The sequence below is a fragment of the Zosterops lateralis genome (assembly GCF_965231275.1).
Source record: "Zosterops lateralis genome assembly, chromosome: Z".
Classification (NCBI taxonomy): domain Eukaryota; kingdom Metazoa; phylum Chordata; class Aves; order Passeriformes; family Zosteropidae; genus Zosterops; species Zosterops lateralis.
This window is the reverse complement of record NC_139800.1, coordinates 37,357,296-37,382,342: the sequence shown is the minus strand read 5'-3', so window position 1 is coordinate 37,382,342 and position 25,047 is coordinate 37,357,296. Positions and strand designations below refer to the sequence as shown.

The 25,047-nt window shown below is 37.6% G+C and overlaps 1 protein-coding gene across 1 annotated transcript in view; it reads left to right on the top strand.

Annotated features, from left to right (window-relative positions):
• Positions 1-25,047, top strand: part of FRMD3 (FERM domain containing 3) — a gene marked incomplete at its 5' end in the record, with an annotated part of 126,570 nt that overhangs the window by 65,331 nt on the left and 36,192 nt on the right. The window contains 4 exons of the mRNA XM_083883424.1: positions 5,373-5,415; positions 10,172-10,250; positions 21,996-22,093; positions 23,143-23,266. Of these exons, the coding sequence (XP_083739550.1) occupies positions 5,373-5,415; positions 10,172-10,250; positions 21,996-22,093; positions 23,143-23,266 (344 nt within the window). The remainder of the gene's footprint in view (positions 1-5,372; positions 5,416-10,171; positions 10,251-21,995; positions 22,094-23,142; positions 23,267-25,047) is intronic.

Sequence of the window (25,047 nt, the reverse complement as noted above, 5' to 3'; positions counted from 1 at the left end):
CTAGTTGAGTTGCATTTATGTACTAAACAAAAATGTAGCAGAAATTAATAGTAGCATGCAGAGCATATATACACTTAATTCAGCAGAATTACTAACAAAATATCTTGTGTGAAAACTAATAAACTTGCAAGCTAAATAATTTTGCAAGATATATTGATAAAAACAAAGATGATTTTCCCATCAGTTGTGAACCTGTTGCCTGTGAGAATGTAGTGGCTCATGCATAGATCAATATATGCAGATTTTATGGCGCAATGTTCAAGTGATATAGAGCCTATGGATAAGTTCGGCCACTCCAACACACAGCAGTGATACTTTGGAAATTTGTTTAATAAATTCTAGTTCAGAATCTTACAAATGGTGATTCTGTCCAGTGTATATGACTACCTTTTCTGGCCCAGATAAACTTTTGTGATAGTGATGTGCCTTGTTTCTTCCTCATTAGCATGCCACTAAATAGCATCAGTGTCCTGATTTTGGAAAAAATACAGAGGAGCATCTCTTTTGCTACAGCAGAACAATGTCAATATTCTTGGAATAAAAGTTCTTGAATTCATTAAAAAAATGGTATTGGTCTCAGGGCATGAAGAAGGAGAATGTTATAATGTTATATCCTGGGCTCTTTGGTGTCTCTTGTGCCTGTATGGAGTGGACACCTATGTGCTTCCATGCGCTTTGGATATATTTTGTTGTTGTTGTTGTTGTGTTTTGTTTTTTTCTTTTGGCAGGTGGTAACCCCATGTAAGTAATTTCTTTGAAGCTAAAGCAAATTTACCTAGATTTTGCTATCCATTCAAGAAAAAGATTAGATGTTCATTTTCAAGATTAATGTAGGGTGGAGTTTTAAGAAAAATTATCTCTTTACTTTTCCAGCAATGTTTCATATCTCCATTCTCCTGCTCTTTTCTGTCGATTAAACAAAGTTTTGCAATCCAGCTCTTGCCTGGAATATTTTTGTAAAACCTGCAGGTTCTTCTGATTCTATTTTACTGTCTGCACATCCAAGCACTTGGCTAAGTATGGCTTGTCGAGTGAAATTTAAGTATTTGTAGTACTTGGCCACTTTCAGTTGCCCCTTCCTAACTGCTCCTCTTGCAAACATAGGGACTTAATCAAAAGCCTCTTGGCTTGGAAAAGGTAAGAGACTTTGCTTTGAGGGTGGTGAGGCATTGGGACAGGTTGCCCAGAGAAGCTGTGGATGTCCCATCCCTGGGAGTGTTCAAGGCCAGGTTGGAAGAAACTCTGAGCAACCTGGTCTTGTGACAGGTATCTCTGTCAGTGGCAAGGGAGGTGGAAAAAACCAGTCTTTAAAGTCCCTTTCAACCCAGACCATTCTATGATTCTATCACTGTTTCCTCTTTCCTCACAGCTTCTTATTTTAAAAATCTTAATCCTGTGCTGAATCAAGACCAAGCTCAGTCCTCTCAGACCTTCTCAGTGAATGGCTTCATTTGAAACAGGTTAAAGTGCTTTTACTGAAAGCATGTTTGTGGAGTTGACTTTCTAGAACGGAGCTTTTACCCTTGCAGGGTGTCCTTGTTCACCCTGAGATTTTTGCTGTGAAAGCTGATAGTGCATCAGCTGTTCAGCATTTGTGGGTAAGCAAGAACACACCTGGCCTCACTAATGACTACTCAGCACCATTTAAGGGCTGGTCAAAGGTGAAAGCTCTATTTACAAAGTAAAAATTGCACTAGTCTGAAACATAGCATACAATTGCAATGAAATCTTAGTCAGAAGGCAATGTTCAGCATATTTTAGGATCCCAGCACCAAAAGTGATATCCATGACAGCTTACTTAAGCACCACTGGCACTTGAAGCTCCAAGACTTGTTAGCTATCCCATGACTGACCTTCAAGATTTCTATACATCTTTCTCTCTCTTCTGTTTTCTTTGAGGGTATCTGTCTGATCACTGAGACACCCAGCAGCTACTGAAACCTCTTTTGGCAAAGAGATTAGAAATTAGTAGTGCTGAACATGAATCTCCTCTCAGGATGCTTGGCAATGTGTTAGCAGAATTAGGATCAAAGTATTTCCTTCCCCATTGGGCAGCAACCACGTTGCTAACATGCTTTCAATGAAACAAGAATTCAGCCCCCGCAGGAATGATTTCTGGCGATCATTAGGTACTATCACACATAAAGCCAACCTGGTTTAAGGGTGTAGGCCATCCTTCAATAAGAGCAGCCTTTGTGGACTACAATGTCAAATACATGAGACAGAAATGAAACTGCTTAAAATTGCTGGAGTTTTTTCTCTCCCTCATTTGCACACTGTAGTGTTAATAAAAAATTAAAATATTATTGTCTCTAGTTACAGTCTTATATCTGATTAGTTTTGTTTGGGTTTTTTATCAGTCTTATCAAGTACAATGAAGGGTACAATAACTCCTTACAATGAAGAATTGAAAAATGTTTGTGGACTGTTCTTGCAAGGCAGTGTGGCATACATATTAATGACATGTTTCTGCAGCTGAAAATTTAAAATGCTTCTAAAATTTATCTTGACAAGCTCACTCAAAATGTTATATTATCCTTTCATCTAAGATTTTTTTTTCTTTTTCAGGAAAATTGTTTAAAAATATTGCTATATGAAAAAAGCATTTTTGAAAACCGAGTACTTTTCAATTTAAAGTTTCTGCAGACGCAGTTTGATTAATTTACAGGAACCTAATCTCTTCCGAACTATAACAGCTAATTAATCTTGGAATAAATATAGCTTGGATACTGTATAGTAGAGATGAGGCACAAGTATTAATCATTAATAGTCAATGCTGTAAGGCTGAAAGATAAGTACTCAGGGGAAAATCTTTCCTAAAACTTGAACTGAAATATGCAAACAAATATAAGGGTGGCTATTTCCAGAAGTATTAGCAATGACTAGGTGTTTATCTTCCCCTGACAGTCAGAGAGCATTAAGCACCTAATTGCTGGGTCTTTCAAAGTCTCCAGAAATTATAAAATAAGTCCTCAGTTTTCTGGAAGATTCAGCTGAATTGTGTGAACGTTTGCAATCTTCCACCAACAGAAGGTCACAACAGAAACCTGAGCTTGTAGAAACTCTCCGTTCCATGACCTCCATGTGAAAGCCTAGATTGCTTAATTGCTTGGTGTCTTTTCAATCTGTTTTTAACCCATGAAGGCCAGGCCTTAGTGAAACATGTTTGATTTTGGATGCGTTGGGTAAATCTGCATTCTGGGTGGTTTGAGGAAATTTGATCTATGTTTCCCCTCTTCCATTATTCACATGGTTTTAATGAGAGTTTCTTATTTGCAAATTGTTTTTTTTTACCTCTGACAGTTTTGTTATAATAAGTAATTAACTTTTTTGAACAGTTCTAAATGCTGATCTGGTCTGTGCTGATATTCCAGCTTGGTATTCCAAAAAGAAATATCAAGAAAATTGTGTTGTGTTTCTGCTATATGAAAACAATGAATACTCTTTCAGTTTCCTGGGAGCAGTACAGCATGGCTCACTGTCCAAATCCCGCTTTGCTGTCTGAATCTTCATCTAGGACTGGCCTGATCCTGGGGGATGTGGGGTGGGTCTGTGAAGAGGTTAAGGAAAGTGCATTTGTATATCTGTATGTATGGTTTCTTATCTGTGAATTCATTCTGGATTATGTAACTATAACACACTGCAGACTGTATAAGATTTCTTAAATCAGACAGTCTTTACCTTTTTATGAGCAACTCTCAGCCCCCATTATTCAGAGTGAAACATATAAATAATTTAAATGTATGATCTAAAAAAAGAATTAAATTAAGCTAGATATTTCTGGTAAGTCAGTGAAGCTGTCATTGCTGATTCAATTCTGTTTCTTTCATCTTTTTCCCCTAGAAAGAGAGATACTGGGAAAATGGAATAGGTAAAGAAATGTTGGAGGGTTGTTGTTTTGTTGTGTGTGTTGTTTGAAGTTTGAGGTTGTTGGGGTTTTGTTTTGTTTGTACCAGGGTTCCATATCAGTCTCTCAGTGATAAGTGAACTTCAAATAGAATTGTGTTGCAGAGCTTATCTCCAGTACTACTGTAAACTATATATGTGTGTGTTTCTGAGCAACCATGGCCCATAAACTGCAGATATTTGAAAATGTTCTGTCCAAGGTATTTCTTTTGTCAAAAGTTCTCTTTCAGGAAACTAATTTGCAGTTATCCTGACTTCATTTGAATTCTTGACATGTCATAATTTTAGAAGTAATATTTTTCTGTCAGCTATTAACAACTCCTACAAAATATCTACTCCTGACTTTTCTCTGTAATAGAATTATTAAAGTTTAAGAAGAGAAATAGTAGCCCATGTAGGATATTTTAAGTATTAGGTATAGGTTAATGAATGCTAGGTTTTCTTTTTGCAGTTGACCGAAGTGTTTTAGAGCTAGAATGAAATGGTTAAAAAATGAAACCCCTTAGTGCAACGCCTTTCAGTGTTGAGTATGCTTATTAAATTGAATGCTGTGCTTTTTGACCAGCTGCTTCCACAGCACAAATCTCATTTTACTGTGGAGGTTTTTGCTTACATGAAAAATACTAACACAAAAGCTGCTGACTGTGGCCAGAAGTGGCATTTGAACATCAGCATGTTCTTTTGTCTGACAAAACATCCTCCTGAGGAGGTCAGCTAGTGCTAGCAGGGGATATGCTAAGGCTCTTAGATAAAATGTGAGCCTAACTTTTGGTTACAGAAGCACCCAAAAAAAAAAAAAAAAAAAAAAAAAAAAAAAAAAAAAAAAAAAAAAAAAAAAAAAAATTTTCATCTTTCCCTGTAAAGTTATGCACCTACTGATAAGCATCCATACCTCTCTGCTGTACATTAGCTGCCTGTATTGTGAACATTTCCTGGAAAGTGCAATCTTTCTCCCTTGAGATTTTTAGTTATTGCTAGGAGAGAACAATATTTTGTTCAATTTTTATTTTGAACAATAATATGTCCTGTGTGTTTTGACTGCAAATATAGTACTTAGACATTCTTTAGTTTTAAGAAATGTGGAAGACAACACTAAGGAAAAGACAGTGTTAAAGTTTTGGAATAGTCTGCCCTACTATCTGATATGATCATTCTTCTGAAAAAAGATGGCTGAAAGTACGAGACTAAAGTGTCTACTGCAATCTGAGGACTACAACCTGTCTGTTTTAAATGTGTCTTTGAAATATCTGTCTTATTTCTATCTCAGCTACGTCTATTTTACAGGCACTGGTGATATCAAGTATGCTTATACAGTACAATTACTGTATGGAGGTGCTTTTCTTATTTATGTATGTCTCAGTGAAACAAAATTCCCACTTCTCATTTTTGGTACCATACACATTTACAAGGCTATTTTTGTCTACTGTGGTCCATATTAACCTCTGCTCTCTGCTTTGTCTTTCCAGCACTGGCTTGAGCCCAACAAGTCCATCTTCAAGCAAATGAAATGTAAGTCTTGAAAGCTCATGTTTTTAAACCAATTTTTAATAACTGAAGGTTTTCTTTTGCTTCCATGCAGTAATTTAGAATAAGCTTGATTTGCTTCTCAGTGCAAACAGGTTTTTCATGTTAGCACATGGAGTCCTAAAAATTACATGCTACTCTGATCTTACCATCTCACAGTGTTCTGCACATGAAAAGGTTTCTTTACTGCTCATGGCTACCAGAGCCAGAGGTCAGCAGAAATGGGGGGACAGATCTGGTCAGAAGACCTGTGTATTCCAGCTCATTTTCAGTCAGATGCAATCAGCCCCTAGGAGATCGGCAATAAAAGTGGAGTGTGGCAATTGCTTCTGGGTCTTTTCTGGTTTTCCTTCTTTCGGCTATCCCTTGCTTCCTGAAAATGCAGAACATTGGCTTGAGATCATTGTTACTGTCCAGCAAACTCAAGTACTGTGGGCTAAGTGTTGAGCTTTCTTTTCCCCTCACCAGGTGGGAGGGACTTAGGATCAGTATTTTAAAAAAAAGTCTTTAAAACAAGAATATATTATCTTAATTATCATTTTGAAATGTTCTGTCTGGCCTATGGTTTCCATTAAATAGTCGAACTGTGAGAACCTCTTCAGGAAACAGAACTGCTTTGGTACTCAGAAGCATATATCCAGCAGCAGAAGAGTTTATTTAACAGTTCTGGAGAACTGACATAGAGTATTAGAAGTTGTGCTTTAGCTGTTACCTATCTACTTACCTACCTTATGAAATGAAGGAGAATTCTTATATTACTTGTATATAGTTCTATACAATTTTCTGTTTTAAGCATGAGTACAAGGAGTCTTGTGTGGGAGATAATGTATTTGCTTTAAAATGTGGTGAGGCTTGAGAGACAGTCTAATACACAAAACCAGTTAATGCTGGATGTTTCCTGCACTATATGGAATACTTCAAGGGATTCTTCCATTAATGCAGCCATAGTGCAATATATGCATACATGTGTATATATGCCAACACACATATATCTATCTGGACTACTATCCAGTAACAATTAAATTCAAAAATGTCAAATTAGAACTAAGTTGTGCTCCTCAGACAATGCTATTAAAGGAAGAAACAAAGGAAGAACAGAGTAATTTTAGTAATTGTAAATTATCTTAATCTCTTCCTTCCTTCCAATGTGTTATAAAAAGTTGAATAGTTTCTTGAATATGTCCTCTGGTCTGCATTTGTGTCACTGCTTTTACCCAACAAAACATACGAGCTCATTCCTCTTGTGGAATACTTTGCATGGCAACACATGCAGGGGCTCTGCCAATAGATGTGCTGAGAATGCTTTGACTTATTCAAAGCAACCTTTCCTGCATATAGATGTTGCCTAGATGTGATACATGGTAGTCCCTGAATTCCATAGATGTAGTGATTTGTTGCCCTCATGAGAGGATATCTGTGGTTTCTGTTATAGAATTCTAATCAAAATTATAAAAACAAACGAATACATAGCATAAAAACAAAATAAAATGCAGCTAGCATGAGATTGCTTATCATGGTGAAAAGGTCTTAAGAACAACAGCCAAAGAGAATAAGATGCTAACAAAGGATTTTTGTTACCTGCCTTAGGTTTAGGATACAGAAGTTGAATTCGAACTTAGAAAACGTAAAACCAGTTGCCTGGGTAACTATGCTCTGTGTGTAGCTCCTTCATGACTGTTTAGATCATGACTGGTTTCAGCACTTAACATAACCAAAAAATTATTTTATTTGTACTTTTTCCTTAACCTCTTATGGACTGTTAATATGTAAACTGACAAATTAATGGCTCTGCTTCAATGGAGTTTGCTGTCAATACTATTCTCCGCACTAAAATCTTTTGAAATTATTGTAATTGTGAATTGTTTTTAGTAAGAAATTGAACTCTGATGATAGGAAGTCCTGAACAGAGCCTTGGGCATTTCATTATGCCAGCTGTTCCTTATCTGGGACATAAAGGATTCTCTGAAAGAAAAGGCTTATAAGAAACAGCTATTAGAAAACTAATTATGTGCTTGCTAGTTTTGTATTGATGAAGTGTGCTTCTGCAAATTCTGCTTTGTTTTGGGAAGGTTTGTTGTTAGTGTTTCCACTTTAATATGTAAGTACTCAAAAGTAATTTTACTTTCAAGAAATTGAGAAATTATCTGTCTTGATGGTCATATCTCTTGAGCTGTTAAAACTCAATGCCTGTCTTGGTTTCTGCTATGAGAGACCAAAGAGAGAACATGAAGTCCTCATGTGCATTTCTCCAGTGTGGTAAAATCTACAAGATAAAGGCCTTGCTAAATGTTTACATATCATCAGATGTGTCTTTGGGGGAATTTTAGGCTTATGATCTACCTTAAAATTAAGATGGACAGTAAAGTGGATAGCTTCGGGGGTTGCCTCCTTCCCCATTCAAATGTTCATTGTGGCTGGTTTTCCAGTTGAGAAGAAGAAATGGAGAAAGATCTTCTGTAATTGAAGGGAGCCTTCTTATCTGCAGCGATGAATTAGAAGATATGTTCATATTCTTTATACCATTTCAAACTGCAAGTTGTTTTTGTTTCATTCTTGCACAGCAATAGAGAGGGGATCTTGGCTTCGAAGGCTGCAGCATACTTGTATAGTATTGCTGCACTGCTGAGGAGGGATATTGTTGCAGAAGCTTGAGTCTAGGAAAAGATTTGAGAAACAGGCTTTAAGCTGCCTTGACAAATCTCCTGCATGTCCTGTGCATTGGTGTGTACCTCTGCCGCATACTGTTCTTCTGCTAGAAGTAAAACATTTCCTACTTTAACCTTTCCTATGAATGTGGGCTATTTTTATAGTGTGGTGTATGCTGTCATTTCCTTACTGTGATATAGGGCACATTGGGCAGTTGATACTTATATGTGGTTACCACATACTACCAGAATGGGAGTCTTCTAATATAACTCTTTTTTTCTTTTTTTTTTATTTTTACCATTGGCAATTTTTCAATTTTTTAAAAGTTGGATCTGTAAAATTGGGTAAAAATCAGTACATATTTGGGGTCTTGCAGTAGGCTTGTATTTGCTAGGGCCTTGAATACCCATGCATTAGCTATTCTTATATCTGCACCACTATTTCCAAACTAATTCTAAAAAAAAATTATTTTTTTTTCCCAGAGGAAGAGCTCTTGCTTGTTTAATACAGGTTGTCTCTTCTGTCCCATTTTTAAAGTGGAACAGTATTGCAAAAGCGTAGATTTTCCTCCCTTGCTTAGTGTTAACATGGCTGTGGAGGAGTGACAGAACTTAAGATGACTTAAGTTAGTTTTGCTTTGTCCAGACAACATGAATCCTTAATGAGTTTCTGCATGGCTGCTTTCCTTTCTGGGACAGTGAATTCACTTTACCTTGTACTGTGCTGTTAAAGGGCAGGGAAGACAGAATGATGTCTTCCGTTTTGAAGACTGTTTCCAGTCACTGTAAGACAATGCTGAAGTCACATCTATGACAGCAAAGCCCACAGAAAACAGAGTGTTTCTCTAGCCTTCAGAGGGCTTCTCCAGATTTGAAAAGTGTGAACATTCAAACCATTTCTAGAGAACAATTAAGGCTTATTTTTTTCTTCATTTCTTCTTAATTTCTATTTATTACTGATTAGTTGCTTTTTTTCTTCCTGTGTTTTTCGTATTTTAATTCCCATCCCTTCCAAAATTCCTCCTTGTGTCCTAAATGAATAGTAATTTAATTAAGGGACTAAAAGTGAAATCAAAAGTTTTGTTCAGGCTGACTGTACTTATTTTAAGTACAATGTGAGGTTTTCAAAGAGGAAAATATTCCTTTATCTTCAAGAAGAATTGAGCCTTCCAGAAGACACCAACAATAATAAAAGATTTAATGCATTTTTATTTTCTACTGCTGTTGTACATCACATGGAACTGTGATATCCAGAGATGTGTTTCTGGAACACCGCAGCATACAGGTGAATACTGCAGTCAGAGTAGCTTGATGAGTATCATAATTGTTGAACTAATTACCATATGATGTTTATATGAGCCTTAGAACTGATAAGCTTAAGAAGATAATACAGTAAAATATTCTGGTAGCTTATTTATTACTGTTATAATTTACAATTTTGAAAAGTAATTATTGATTTCACCTGGTGTTGTCTTCTATTTTCTCTGTAATGTTTTTTGCCCTTTTCTTCTGCCTTCCCTTTTCCGGCTGTAAAAGCACCAGCCGTTCAAGGTCTTGGAAATTTAAAATTGACTGTGTACATTGAGAATATACCAAGACCAAAATATTTTAAAACTAATTAGAATATTATATATCTGAATATTATATATATAGAATATTATATATCTGCACTTTGCTCTGCATCAAAGTGCGTGAGAAGCAGGCAAAATTGTTGTGATCCTTTCCTCTTCTTTCCCTTTTCCCCTTTCCCCTTTCTTTTTCCCCTCTTTCTTTTCTATTGAAAGGACTGCATGTCAGGCCTGGTATTGATACCATTGCTCAGTGTTAGGTACTATAACCTTATTAAATACTGGGAACAGAAATATTTCTACTGTTTTTAGTTTCATTAACTGAATGGTTTCTTCAATTTTGCAGTGTTATTATTGCTTAGTGCTTATCATTTGCCAAGAAAGAGCACCCCAAAATAAAGCATATATAGTAATGCTCATTTGAATCTCTGCTTAAACTAACCATTAGTTAGACTCTTTAAGGTCTCAAGAGCAGCTTAAGCAATGTTTGTTTGCTAGTGTTCTCATGCTTTTGTTTTTATTTTTCAGCTCATCCACCATATACTATGTGCTTTAGAGTGAAATTCTACCCACATGAACCCTTGAAGATTAAAGAAGAGCTCACCAGGTATTTTTTGTTTGGGTTTTTTTTGTTTGTTTGTTTGTTTGTTTTTTGCTTCTTTGTTTTGTTTCAGTTCTTTTTTTTAGTCTGTGCATTCAATGTGCATTGCTAACAAGTTCAAGAAAAGACAGATCTTTGTGTAGGGTAGGTTTTTCACTATTTCTGATAAAACTAGCATAGGCTGAAATTTGCAATACTGATAATCTTCTTTTTACTGTGATAGATATAGATTTTTTTAAAAGCAATTTAGAGAAACTTTTCTATAACACACAAACAAGTAGTTACACTATACATGAACATTCAAGAAATGAAGCAGTGGTCAAATGCCTAGGCAAAATTTTTCCCGATTCCTGGAAGGGATAAGTTTCCTTCCCTAATCTGGGAAGTTTCATTCAGTCCTAAATATTTCAACAGGTTTATGTATAGTCTCGCTTAATTTTCTCTTGGGCGTGTCTTTAGGATCACAAATAAGATAATCTTTTCAAAGTAGTGACAGACCTTTAACAATCTGATGTAGAGGTGCAATATATTCATATTTTTCGAGTACAGCTGCTCTGGAGGATAAGAATTCTTGCTGTTTTTGTCAGAATTTTGAAATTTATGCTGTGCAAACAGTCGTACAACAGCTCAGTTGTACATAATGAATGGGAGCTTTGTCCTTCCTACTGGCCATTGTGAATATTATGTTGCTCTAAGTATTTTTCCAAGAAGTGTACATGGGGGCTGGGAGGAGAATATAGGAAAGTAACAGTTCTATTGAGCTCTGTACCAGCTGTGCAGGACTGTATATCTACTTTACCACCCTGTTAGTGAGCAGGCCATGCTGTTGGCTGCATGCTGCAGAAGCACTAAGTGCCTTAGCACTTGTTGCATTACGTTCTTCCTTTCCCCAAGCACTGCATGTGCTTATGCTCACAAGTCACTTCATTAAAGTGGGTGATCCCATTACCACTGGCCTCATACTGAGAGTTTCAGAAACAACTTGTGTTCTGATGAATGGCACATTTGTAGTGTGTATAGAACAGTTGGAGCATGCTGTTCATATTATAGCTATTTATCTTGGATGAAAAACTGAAACTGTACAGCTGAGTGAACAGGTCTTAAACCAGGAAATCAGTGGATTTTCATTATTTGCTACTGTTGGTCCTTGGATTAACATTTTACCTTTTATGATCCAGAGCATGATTGTATAGACCCTTCTCATTCAAGATTCTAAATCACTTGACTTTTTAAAACTTCTTGGAAATCCTTCCGGGACAAGTTTTACTGAATGCAAAGCTCCAAGAATTGGTTCACTGATATGAATTGTGCTGTATGTTTTAGTCTTTGCTTGGATATTTCAAATGAATTTTTAAGCTCAAGTTGTTGTGTGAAAAATGGGTTACAGTAGTTTATAAAAATTAATACCATTAAGAGCTTAAAAAGGAGAAATAATTCAAAACATCATTGATTCAACAGGTTTTTGTATTGGATCATCTTAGTAGTTTCCCAATGCTGTTATTTGGGAAGATTTGCTTCATCTCTGCCCATATGTCTTACACAATAACAAAATACAGAAAATGATCCTGAAATGAGCAAGAGAAGTGCACTCATGTAACCCACCTCTGAGAATTGCTTCATGACCAAAGCAGAGGGTCAGATTCAAGGCGATGCTCTATATTGTCTGGAGTTATTTTTTCCTTGAATTCCAATGATTGATGAAATTCAAACAGAAGAATGTTTGTTGACATTTGCAGAGGATGGTCATGAGAGCTTGAGGACTAGTTGGTTTCTTGGTAGATTTTTGCTTTACCTTTTTTTTTTTTTTAGTGTTTCTGTGTTTACTTGACAATTGTATTTTTTACTGTGTGTTCTTAAGATGTTTTGAAAATAAATTAATAATATTGTCACCTTTTGACTTAAAGCCATCTGAATTTTGCAGCTGTATGTACAGTGACCTGAGTGAGAGTAATAGTGCCGTGCATTTCTCTTACTGTCTGTGCCTATGTATGCCAGAGCTGTTCTTGCACTTCTTCAGTTGGGTGGAAATCTGATGGGTGTCTGTGGTCCCCATTTGAATAATGAAATTAAGTTACAGTAAGGCATTCTGTCACACTGCCATACCACTTCTTGGTTCAGAACATCAATTAACCCTATGGTTAATCCGTCATGTGGATTATTGTTGATGCAGTCTTTGTAAAAGCTTTATAGGAATCTTTAATAAAGCATCTTAGGCACATCAGAGAGACTTACAATTCTTAAAAAGAATGGGTTTTCTTACTCCTCCATAGAAATAGCTTATGCAAAAAATCATCTATTCAGTACATGAAGCTGTGTGTCTGTGGGGTAAAGGTTCGATTTCTGTGAAACCAGTGTAACATGGCTAGAGATTTCAGAATTTAGGATTTAAGGACATCGCTTACAGGAAGAAAATTTGAAGAGTTGTCCCTTCAGATTACTGATGCTTCATTTCTGCCCTACCTTTACAAGTTGGACTTGACTGTAATCCTTGAGTTACTCTGTAGTTTAACATGTGAAACTGCTTTCAGAAAATGAAAGTGGAGAATGATCTACCTGAAGTTATGACTATGTCTATGGTATATAGAAAAAACCCCTGTGGTACACTGTGTGTTTGCAGACCAGGAGTGCTTTGGGAACAGATGATGCTGTGTCCTTGCCTGTCACTTCATTTTATTACATTGCTATAGACAACTAAGAATATTGTCAGTCACGTTGTACCTTTCCAGCCCCTTACTTTCATCTTCTCTTGTTTTGATTAACAACTGCTTCCATAGCTATGCTTTTGAAGTAAAATCAGTGCCTGCCTTTGGATGTCAAGGCACTCTGAAATATTACTGCTAAAGAAGAACTTCTGTGGAAAATATTTCTGCCTCTCACTATGGAAGGGAAGTTCTGTGTGTCACTGTTTACTCTTGGGTGATCAGGTGTTAGGATGGTAATTCACAAGTTATCTTCAGAGGCCATAGGGGTTGTTGCCTTGATCTCTCTTGCCTATAGATGTAGTACTAGATCACCTGAAACCCTACTTGCCAATGAAGTCTAAATCTTAATGCACTTCAATGCTTTTCAGATCATCATCTTAATGGGTGTCAACATGGATTTAGATCTGTCTTTATTTTTGGAAATAGTTTCCACAGCAGGGTACTGAGGCTGCACATTTGAAACATGTTTGAGAAAGACTAAAGACACACTTTTTCTTTTTAATTAGGCAATTTCCCAATGCCTTTTAAAAAATCGTGATGGGAAAGTAGCAAGGATTTAACTTACTTTTCTTAAATGATTAGGCCTCTGCATGTGCACTGGAGGTTCAGCAGACTGCAACACAAGCAGTATATATATATATATATATATATATATATATATATGTATATGTATTTGAATAGTTTTTATAATCTTTTTAATGGAGAAAGATGTTCAGACTTAGCAGAAGAGTGATGCTCCTTGTAGTGTGTTGACCCTGGCTGGATGCCTAGCACCCACCAAAGCCTTTCTCTCACTTTCCTGCACAGCTAAACCTCTCACAGGGGAGAGAAAATGTAATGAAGGGTTCATGAATTGAGACAAGGAGCAGGAGTGGTCACTTACCAAATAGCATGGGAAGTGGGTAGAATTTGAGACATTAATCGAATTTATTACTAACAAAATCAGAGCAGGCTAATGAGAAGTAAAATAAGACCTTAAAAATGCCTTCCCTCCCACCTCTCCACCCTTCCCATCCCTACCTGCTCCTTCAATGGCACAGAGAGGTGGGAAATGAGGGTTATGGTCAGTTCATCACAAGTTGTTTCTTCTGTTGCTTAAGGGGAGGAGATCTTCCTCTTCTGCACTGTTGGAGACAGTTCTCCACAAACTTCTCTGATATGAGTCCATCCCATGGCCAGTATTGGCATCCCAACAGTCCTCTCAAAGCTTCTGCAGCCTGGGTCACTCCACAGGGTGCAGTCCTCCAAGGACAGGCTGCTCCAGTGGGGGCTCCTTTCTCCATAGGATATCCATGATCAAAGTTTCCTCCACCTGCTCTGGTGTGGAGCTTGTCCATGCGCTACAGGTGGATCTCTGTATCCCTTTGGATCTCCAGTGTCTGTAGGGGAACAGCTGCCTCACTATGGTTTGCCCCATGGGCTGCAGAGGAATTTTGGCCCCAGAGCCTGGCGCATCTCCCGCCCCTCCTTCTCCACTGACCTTGGTGTCTGCAGAGTTGTTCCTCTCGTGTTCTCACTCTGTTTTTTCTCTGTTCCATGTATAGTATGTAAAGGGTATCAGGCTTTTCTGAATGTTACATCTGTGGCCTTCTAGGTCTGGTTATCTATCACTTACAGATGGTGTGAAGTCAGGACAAAGTCCTTCAGTTTCAGAAAATAGCACTTAACTATCATCATTGAACATATCTAACGAGAGTAGCAAGAGCCAGTTTTTAATTATGCAATAGCAACATGACACCAGATCTTCACATCTCCCCTGCCACATATCCCTGTAAAACATAATTTTAGTTTCTTTTCTTTTTAAATCAGCATTTGCATTGTAACTTGTCAGGACTGGGGGTAGAGGCCTTCAACACATACAGTTTTGGTATTATTTAATTTTCTTTTGTAAAAAAATAAATTCTTTTTTATTAATTCCCATTATTTTTCCAGAAATCATAATAGCTTGATGGAAGAGGTTTTCTTTTGCTGTGTGTATCAAACTGTGTGTAAAAAGAAAAGAATATTATATAATTCATTATAATGCCCAAGGTTATTCTGGCGGCATGGCATACAAAGACATAAAATTGCTGTGAAGAAAGTTTTACCTGCAGAAATCACTCAATCTGTAGCACCCCAACAGACTCTATGAAAAGCACAGATATTTTGGTCTGTGCCCTTCTCCCCTGTTCTTGGTCATAGCTCAGAGCCCTGAGAAGGTCCACAAGTGGGAAAGCCTGACATGTTGTACATGAATAGGATGTGAACAGTCAAGGGCCTATGAACAGATAGATCCAAAAACCATACTTGGACACGGATTTCTATTTTGTTTTTATCTTCAGTGTTCTTGTTTAGGTAATAAATAAATCAGTATTTTTTTGTTTCTTATATAAGAAATCATCCCAGGGCTTCATGCTCTCCAACCTTCAAATCCCTATATTTTAGTGTGTATGCATAATTAAAATGAGAGAATATAAAGTCAGTTGAGTTCTCAAAGGAATGCTCTAAAATGCTACAGATAATACTGTATCAGCAGTAATCCATTATTATTATAGAAAAAAAACAACAACAAACAGTTCTAGAAGAGGGCATGGGTGAGTAGCTGGTGGAATTAACCAAAGATGGATTATATCAGCTAGCATTCATCATGCCATTTTTCCCTAATCCATACTTCCTAATCCAAGAAGCAATTCTTCAATGACAAGTCTGTCATAAATCAGTGTAGTTGATGACAGGAAAAGCAGATGAAAAAATTGTTTAATAAGAAAAACTTGGGATATATAAACATGACACACTCAGTGTTTATCTAGTCCAGTCTCAATCAGCTGTACTCTGCAATCTCAAGGGTACTTGATATTGCCAGGTGCTGGAAGAGTCTGGTCCTTTTCCCTCCAGAAGCAGGAGGCCAGTTGGTTGACAGCGGTTGTTAATGCTTGAATGAATCTGGTTGTTAATGCCTGAATACTACATGATTTATTTGCAAGTTGGAAATTTGTGCAATAGATTAATAGTTCTAAGGTGAGTTCATATGAGTTGGCCCTGTGCTGCTAGCCCTGTTCCAGACATCATTTAGGAATACCTCTGCTCCTCCTGGCACCCTGTTCTGTTCCTCTTGAAGTGTGCAGTCACAGCTGTGTTTTGATCTCTATGAAACTCCACTTATCTATTTTGGCTTTGTCAAGGCCATCTTGGTAGTTGCCAAAGTTTATAGTTTCAGTAGTATTGTGGACACGATCAGATTGAATAGCATAAATCTTAAAAGTGAGTGTTTTATTAGCAAGAGCACTTGACACTGCAGGCTTAAAGGTAGCATTCAGCTTGGGTAAAAAATTAATAAGAAGAGTCATTTTTTTAGTGGAGCTTCTGACTGAGGGGTAAGAGACCTTGTACATGTTCAGTGCTCTTCTTGTGGTCCTCTGAGGAAAAGCAGAATGGCAGAGAAAATGCAGTCATGGTGTTTTGCAGAAAAGACTGTTCCTGTGCTGTGCTGGGACTTTTATGTAGCCAGGAGCCAAAACAATGCCTATTTTTTACCACTCCTTTGCCTGCTTTACTTATTAGTGAAATTAATTATTATATAACAATAAAAAGTTTTGGTTTTGTTTTTTTTTTTTTTTTTTCCTCCCCTGTAGCCCAGTCAAGTAACTCATTTGGACAGTAATTTATCAGCCTTTTCTCAAGGAAAGACCATACACTGTAATGCAGGCACTGACCAGCTCTGAAGCCAGGAGGACAAACTCATATCATACTTGATGCAAGCAGCAGTCATAATCTCACCTGCAGAAGTCAGAGATCTGAGATTATGGAAAGCTGTTATTAAAGTCACCTTCCCGCTCCCCACTCCAGGCATAAAATGAAGTTTTTCTTTTTTAAGGAATAGTTTTGGGTGTTTGGTGGCTTTTTTATTATTAGGTAGGCATAATTTTGGCAGTATAGGAGGGGGATAGGTTCAGAATGGAGATATAGAGTACTGATACCTTCATTATGTTTTGAGTCCTTAGCATTAGTATACCTCTTCAGAAGACATAGAACAAGAAGATCGATTCTTTCTACAGGTGCCTGTTAATACAGAACTAGTCATGCAGTTTCTTAAATAACCTAACAAGGTGATTCCCACTACTTTTGGTATTAGATATTTTAAGAGAAATAGAATTTCCTTTTTTCTTGTGTTTGGATGAAGATTATGCTTTGAAATCATGATAAATATGTCCCCAGTTCCTAATTCCTCTGCTAGAATTTGGCTTATGACTGATCAGATATGTTAAAAGGGCAACTGCTGTACTGACATCAGTGTGGCATGCTTGTTGTCATATGAATCTGTTTGATAAATGGAGAGCTGGATTTAAGCCATGCTATCATGAACCAAACTTTCCTATTGTTTCAGAAAAACAAGAAGACTAATAGACAATCTCCTTCCCATTCAAATGCACTTGAACTGTTATATTAGGACTTTCAACACTTAAATTAATGCATATTCATTTTAGTATTGTTTTCTGGATATTTTACTCACATTTGTGTAATCATTCATATTTTCACTTGGTAATATTGCTTTTCTTCACAGCCTCCTGAGAAAGTTGGTTCACTATCTGCTTTATCAGGTGCTTTCTTTTCTCTGCCCTAAGGAATTTTCTGATTTCACAGATTTTTCCCCTAGCTCTAGTATTGCAGGATTCAGTGGATAGCAGTTCTCATTTGCCTTTCCCACTAGCCTCATGATTCCAGAAGACTCACTCTTACAGCGAGAAAGACCTTGGTCACCATCTTGCCATGTAAGGGAGGCTCTGTCCTCTCATTCATTTTAGTTCTTCTCTATTAATCAAGATCAGCTATGTCCTACTCAGGCTGCAGGGACCAGAGCTAGGTAAAACATTCCAGTGTGATTACTTCAAGGTTTTAAGTAGTGACAAAATGCCCCTCTGTCTTTTCTACACAATCATTCTCAGCGATGCCCAGCATTCTCTTGGCTTTGCTTTTGGCTGATGCTGTACCCTGAGTTGATGATTTCAGAGTGATGACTTTTCCTTATTTTAAAAGACATAAAAATCTTTCTTAAGTATTAGCAAATAAGTAAGCAATGTATTTTAGCTAATGTAATTATTTTGTCTGTCACAGAATCAATTAGGTTGGTGAAGATATCTGAGACCATTCAGTCTAACCTATGATTTAAAATCTCCATGTTCAGTAGACCATGCCACTGACTGCCACATCCAGCCTTGTCTTAAAAATCTCCAGGGAAAGTGACTCCACCACCTCTCTGGGCAGCTCTTTCCAAAGACTAATCACCCATTCTGCAAAGAAATTCTTCCTAATGTCCAACATAAACCTCCCCTGGTGACTCTTGTCTTGTCACTGATTTCCTGGGAGAAGTGACTGATATCCATCCACCTGCACCCTCCTTTCAGGCAGTTGTGGAGAGTGATAAGGTCTCCCCTGAGCCTCCTCTTCTCCAGGCTAAACAACCTCAGTTCCTGCAGCTGCTCCTTGTAGCACTTGTGCTGCAGTTCTTTTCTTTGCCAGTCTTTTTTGTCCTTCTCTGGACTTGCTCCAGCTCTTCACTGTCATTCTTGAAGTGAGGACCCCAAAACTTGACACAAGACTGGAGGTATGGCCTCACCTGTGCTGAGTACACAGGGAGAATGTCTTCCCTAGTATCTCTGGATACATGGATATACTGTTTTTGATAAAGGCTGGGATGCCATTGGCCTGGACACATTGCAGTCTTATGTTCTGCCTTTTTCACTTCACGGCTCTGTAAAGCATAGAAAATATGTTCTCTTATTTGTGATATTATGTACTTGTATGTAGTAGCTAGTGTTTAGTGGAGACTCATGTTATTTAGTAGAAAACAGTGTTCCTGCAGTGTACTTAATGTGTGTACTACTGTGGAAGACAAAATGTGAAGTTGGTATTCAGAGTAATATGCCTAAAGAACTCCAAAATTCTTCTGGGTAGAAGGGACCCAATCCAGGAATATTGTAAACACATTCATCTTTTCCTCTGCCACTTTGTACCTGAGTACACACAGTACCATGGAAAAGAGTAGGGAGTCAAAGTCAGACACATGCTGAGATAAGAATTTTTGAAGCATTGTTGGATCTCTGGAGGTGACCATATCTGTCAGCTGTAAATTGTGCAACAACACTAGGAGATACATTTGCTATGAGAATAAACTGAGTGAAATGACTTGAAGAAAGTAAAAAACCACTATGTGGCCAAATCATAAAGTTTGGCTGTGGGAAAGCTTTCTTGCCTCACTGAACATCTTAAAATAGATAAATTGTCTGTTAAGCAGCTAGCAACATGGTCTCTGGGGGTCATGATGCCTGCTTAAAAACAAGAATAGATATTGCTGACCCTTAATCTGCATGGCAGGAAAGGCTTGGCTGACCTGAAGTTGAGTCATCTGTATTGCAAAGAGATGATAGATGGAAATGAGGTTATTCCAATGAGAGACATTTGTGAGTGTAAGCACTGAAGCATAAGTTTACTAGCTTCTTGTTAAGCTTGAATACTTAAGGCTGTAAATCAGGTTATAAAAATATTCTGGGGCTTGGAAAAAGCAGCTGTGGTGGAAGGACACATGAGGAAGCAAAACCAGATCTGATTTTGCAAGTTATTTCTGTAAGTATATACAGTTTTAAGTACATACATAACACCTTGGTGAATTTATGAGTCAGGTATACATTCATAAGTGTGCTGACCTGGGGTATAAAATACTACATCAGGATTACAGGAAGTGTCTGAAGTCTAACAAGCCTTTGGCAAAACATGCAAAAGTTTCTTTCAATTGAAAATCCATTTTTCTTCTTCACTGGAAAGAACTCTAAAGTATTAATCCTGTTCCAGGCTGCTCTTCTTGCTTGGACATCTCAGCCTGTCTTCATAGGACAGATGCTCCAGCCCTCTGATCAATTTGATAGCTTTTCTCTGGACTTGCTCCAAAAGTCCACCTCTTTCTCGTATGCAGACCCCAGAGCTGGATGCAGTACTCCAGATGGGGTCTCAGCAGAGCAGGGTAGAGGGGCAGAATCCCGTCCCTTGACATGCTGCTCACACCTCTTCTGAAGCAGCTCAGCAGAAGGTTGGCTTTCTGGGCTGTGATTGCACACTCTTGGGTCATGTTGAGCTTTTCATCCACCAACATCCCCAAGCCCTGCTCTTCAGGGGTGCTCTCAATTAATTCTCCATCTGGCCCATATTTGTGCTTTGGATTGCCCTGACCCACGTGCAGGACCTTACAGCTGGCCTGGTTGAACTTCATGAGATTTCCACAGATGTACCTCTCAAGCCTGTTAAGGTCCCTCTGGATGGCATCTCTTTCCTGCAGCTGTGTTGACAGACCCCCACACTGCTTTGTTTTTTTTGGCCAATGACACTGAGGATCTTTGATTGTGGTCAGGAACAAACTATTTCCTTAGAAATGACATGTTGGCCTGTTGATCTCATGGCTTGGCTAACAAGCCATGCTCTGAAACCTTGGGTGGGTTTTTTCAGCACTGCTCAAAAGCTGAACACAGTTTGGCGTCAAGCTAATAGTCACTCTGGAGAATGGCATCCTATTTTTCACCTTGGAAAATCTTACCAATTTTATTTTGCATAGGGACTGCTCAACTGCCCAAGGTATATATGGTATTTTACATCAATACACTGTACCTTTTCTGGTGCACTGTCACTGCAGATTAAGAATCTTAACTTCATCTCACTGAGGCCTTTGGTACTGGTAGTTCCTCTGGGATCTACCTGTAGAATAGCAGTATCAACATATGGAAGTGAATTTGTGAGCTGTTACTGGACATTGATTACAGGGGGAAAAAAAGGTGCTGTGAAATAAAAGAAAAATGCCCTGAAGTGCAAAGATCCTGTAGACCTTGTAATGCAGTGAAGGGATGTGTTTACAATGAGAGAAAATTGCTTTTCTCATTGATAACTGTATCCCATTTATTGTATTCAGTAAAAGTCCAAGGAAAAGAGAAAAGTTCCTCTTGCACTTCAGATAGTATTTCCAGGCTTGCTCTTGATGCAGAATCTCATGATATGAGCAGGTAACAGAAGTGGGTAACTAAGACAAAGTATGTCTGCATTGGTGTTACTCATAAACCACATTTTTAATTGGCTATGCTGTATGTTGCTCAAGATTGGAAAGGACTTGCACTGTCAAGGAATGTCCTGATGGTCTGCAGAAGCCACTGAGTCTTGATCAAACCCTCCAGATGGCAGATGTCATCCAGTTGAAGCGATGTTTAAGTAGTTTATTTTCCCAGAGGTGTGGAGTGGCTGGATGGTGTGGCTGTGACTTGCTAGGTGCTGGAGAAGAAGCTGTGAGTGACTTGCTGTGTGCTGTTTGATCCGTCTGTTCTGCAGGGGGGAAAGCAGAAGAGAAAGTGGTGATCTTGAAGCTGTACCATTCTACTTGCTCTTAGGAATAAAGATTAAAGATCCTCTGCGGTAGAAGGCAGAGGACAGGTAGAAGGAACCTTTTGTTTTCTTCTCCCCATTTCTTTAGAGAAAGAGATGAATGGCAGAGGTGACCTCCACCCCAGGCAGATACCCCATGCTCCCATGCTCTTTAGGCCTCATTAAGTTATTTCTGCCTTCAGACTTCATCTGAGATTCTTTACAGATTAAATAAAAAAAAAAAAAAAAAAAAGGCAGAAGAGGAAAAAAATCTCCACTGTGGTCATTGTGCTATTTTGCTTACAGCAAAAGAGAAAGATTTCCTTGTGTAAACTTGTATATAATGAGAACAGGGCTGCCCAAACAAGCTTGCATTACCATAATTTATTGCACATTATTAATGAACATTGTAATATCTATGTATTTTAAATAAAGCATGTTCTATGACATTTCTTAGTGGTTTTTTATTATTTGTGCTCTTATTATTTCACTGTTATTGAAAAACCCAACTATTTACCCCTATTTTTTCCATATGGTTGTGTTTTGCCTCTTTTTCCTGCCATTTAAAATAACAAGAAAAAGATCCAGAATAGTTCCACATCTGGCTTCACATTGATACATTAATCTGTTACAAAAAATAGCACATTGTTTCCTATTTTTTAAAATTATATTTCAGATACCTCTTATATCTACAAATAAAAAGGGACATTTTCCATGGCCGTTTGCTGTGTTGCTTTTCTGATGCTGCCTACTTGGGTGCCTGTATTGTCCAAGGTAAGTGTGAGCGCTCGTGTTGGTTCTCTCAAAGCAGCAATACAGAACTTGTGTGACTACAGCTGGCAGTAACTTTTTTTGTTGTTGTACTGTTTCAAAAAAAAGAACCTCTGTTCTGAATGGGATCCTGAATGGAAATGTAGGCTCCTCTGTTTGAATTAAGCAGGAGAAAGTGTAATTTGGTGCTCTTTCTTATGTTAAAGAAGACCTGTGTGATGATAGAATCTCTGACAGAAATAGAAGATGTAATTCAAGAGGAAATAAATTTTGTTTTATTTTCCCTGTCTGGTTCCCCACCCCCCCCCTCCGCCCCCCAATCATTTCCTTAGGATCAAATTCAGATATATGTCTTGAATTGTACAGAGAGGAATAATCATCTCTATATCTGATTAGGGAAGCCATATGTGTGAAAGGTCTCTTTATTCTGCCTTAAATTGAACAAAGCCTTAATGCATTTCAAGGCAGTGTATCCACATCAAAACTGAGCCCAGGCCCTATTAAACAAGGCTCATTCAGAAAATTACAGCACCAAATGTCAGGTCTGGGTACCTAGATGACACATTTTTTAGAAGAGAAATCAAGTTCTGCCCAGTACATTGATTAACATTGTGGACTGTGTTTTTTGCTAGAACAGAATTAGGACCAGTCCATGCCAGTGTGGATAAATAACTTGAAAAGGGGGAGAATCAGGAGTGCATTATTTTAGTTCTGCCTGGTACCAGAATAAAAGATACTCAAAGGGGAACATTGCCGATGCTTCTGTTTTATCGAGCGTTTTTCTGCCACAGAAAACAGTTCAGTATTGTTAATTAATGCCGTAGTTAATAAGGCATTGAACTTCTCTAGAAACTCATTGATTAAAGTGACAGTTATAAGGATTTTGTTGTTTCAGTTAATTATAAATTCCTCAAAGAAGCATCTCTTGAGACATGCTGTGTTCTTACTGAGCGTGGACATATCTTGAATTGCACTGCATTTACTGACTTTTTGCTATTAATTAATGTTACAATTCGATTTTTCTGTTTTGTTTGTGCTTTGAATCTGTTCAGCTGAGCTTGGTGATTATGATCCTGATGAACACCCAGAGAATTACATCAGCGACTTTAAGATATTTCCCAAACAGTCACAAAAGCTTGAGAAGAAAATAGCTGAAATGCATAAAAATGAATTCAGGTAATTTATAATGCTGTTTGGTAAAGAGACAGCTAAGAAATACTTTCATCTGTTTCCAAGAAGCGCATGTTAACTTAGGAGGGTTTGTTCCATGAATTATAATAGTAGCTCTACCAATATGCTAATAGGCTGTATTTGAAAATGTGGTTTTCAGCTTAGGGGGTTTTCTTTGCCTGTTAACCTTCATTAATCATAGCTGATTCCTGCATGACTGCTGGTAATTTGCTTGAAATGTAGGTCTGGTTAGTGGGAACAGCTCTCATGATCAGAGCTGCTCTATCTGATTAGTGGAACAACATCTTTCATTTGGGAGCACATGTTTTTTGCTCAGAAATTTCTGTCTGTAGTGCAATTCTAAAATTCTTAACAGATATTGACCTGATTGAAACTATAATTAGGTTCTTTTATCTATAGGTGGTTAACATAGTGGTGAATGGCACAGAAATGTATTTAAATAACTTCCTTGGGAGACTAAGGAGGTGAGATCCAGAACTCTGTGCATGCTCTTTTTACTGTCCTAAACTTTTAATGCTGTAACAAAAGGCAAAGGAGAAAACAGATTAGTCAATCTTTTGATTTTTAAGTTAAATGAGCTTCAGGAAAGAAGAACCAGTGAGCTGTGCAACTCTACCCTCTTCAGGGTTGTCAGTGAATGACATGCCGAACTCTGAGAGCGAGATTTCATGAGGCCCTTTGGCATCTTGCTTGGTTGAGGATAGTCCTCACAACATAATGAAAGGCAAAGGATGTACAGAAAACCAAAGGAATGCAAATGATTGATTACATAAAATAGAAGGGCAGTTTTTATTGGAAAATTACAAGGCCCTTTTCACTTGCTTACCCTGTGTTGTTTTCATATTTCAGTATATGCAAAGAAAGGAGAAAATTTCCTTTTCAGGAGAGTTAAAGCTTAAAATACTTTTTATTTCCAGAAGCCTGTAAAATATGTTTTTCAAGTAAAGTGCAACACTCATGACAATAAGCTTTTCAGTATTAATGTGTCTTCTCTTTTTTTCTTCCTGAAACCTTCTTTGTATTTCTTTCAGTGAAATGATGTTTTAAATGGGTTATGTCTAACATTTTTTAAAGCAGTCCAGCCTACACTGTACAAAGACCCATAGAAACAACATTTTTAAATAAGAATAATTTCTTTTACTGTCAGTGTTTTTCCATACAGCATCTACAGATTCTGAAAGGATAAATTCAACCTTTAAAAACCAAGATATTTCATTAGTTAAGCCAAGGTGCAATTGAAAAGTCTGATAAATTCAGTCTTTCAAGAACAGGCTCATGCTTTACTTAAAGTTAGGAGACGAGAAGGAAAACTGATAGACCAGTGCTGGTGGGTTTTATATTATATAACACTGGGAGAGATGTATTTTTCTGTGTTGGTTTGTTTTTTATGTATGTGTAATTCTGCACATCCTATGTGAATGTAATCATCTAGTTCTCCTGTTATGAATAACCAGATACATTTTGAGCTCATCTTTTAAATTCCCTTTTCCTGTTGGTGTAATCTGTCTGATCCTGTGACAGTAAATGTTATAAACTTTCACACAGGTCCATCCCTCTGGGATTCTCCAGGTCCTGAATTCCTCTAATCAGTGGTTGCTCAGCACATGAGGATATCCATAAATTTCTTCAGTAGTCTTGTCAAGGGACACCATTCATTATTGCCTTTTGGAAATCAAAGAGTATCAGGCTGATATTTTTTGCTTGTCGATCTGCTGGTCCCTATAAAAAAAACCAAAACAAAACCAGGAGGTGTTTGAAGCCTAACT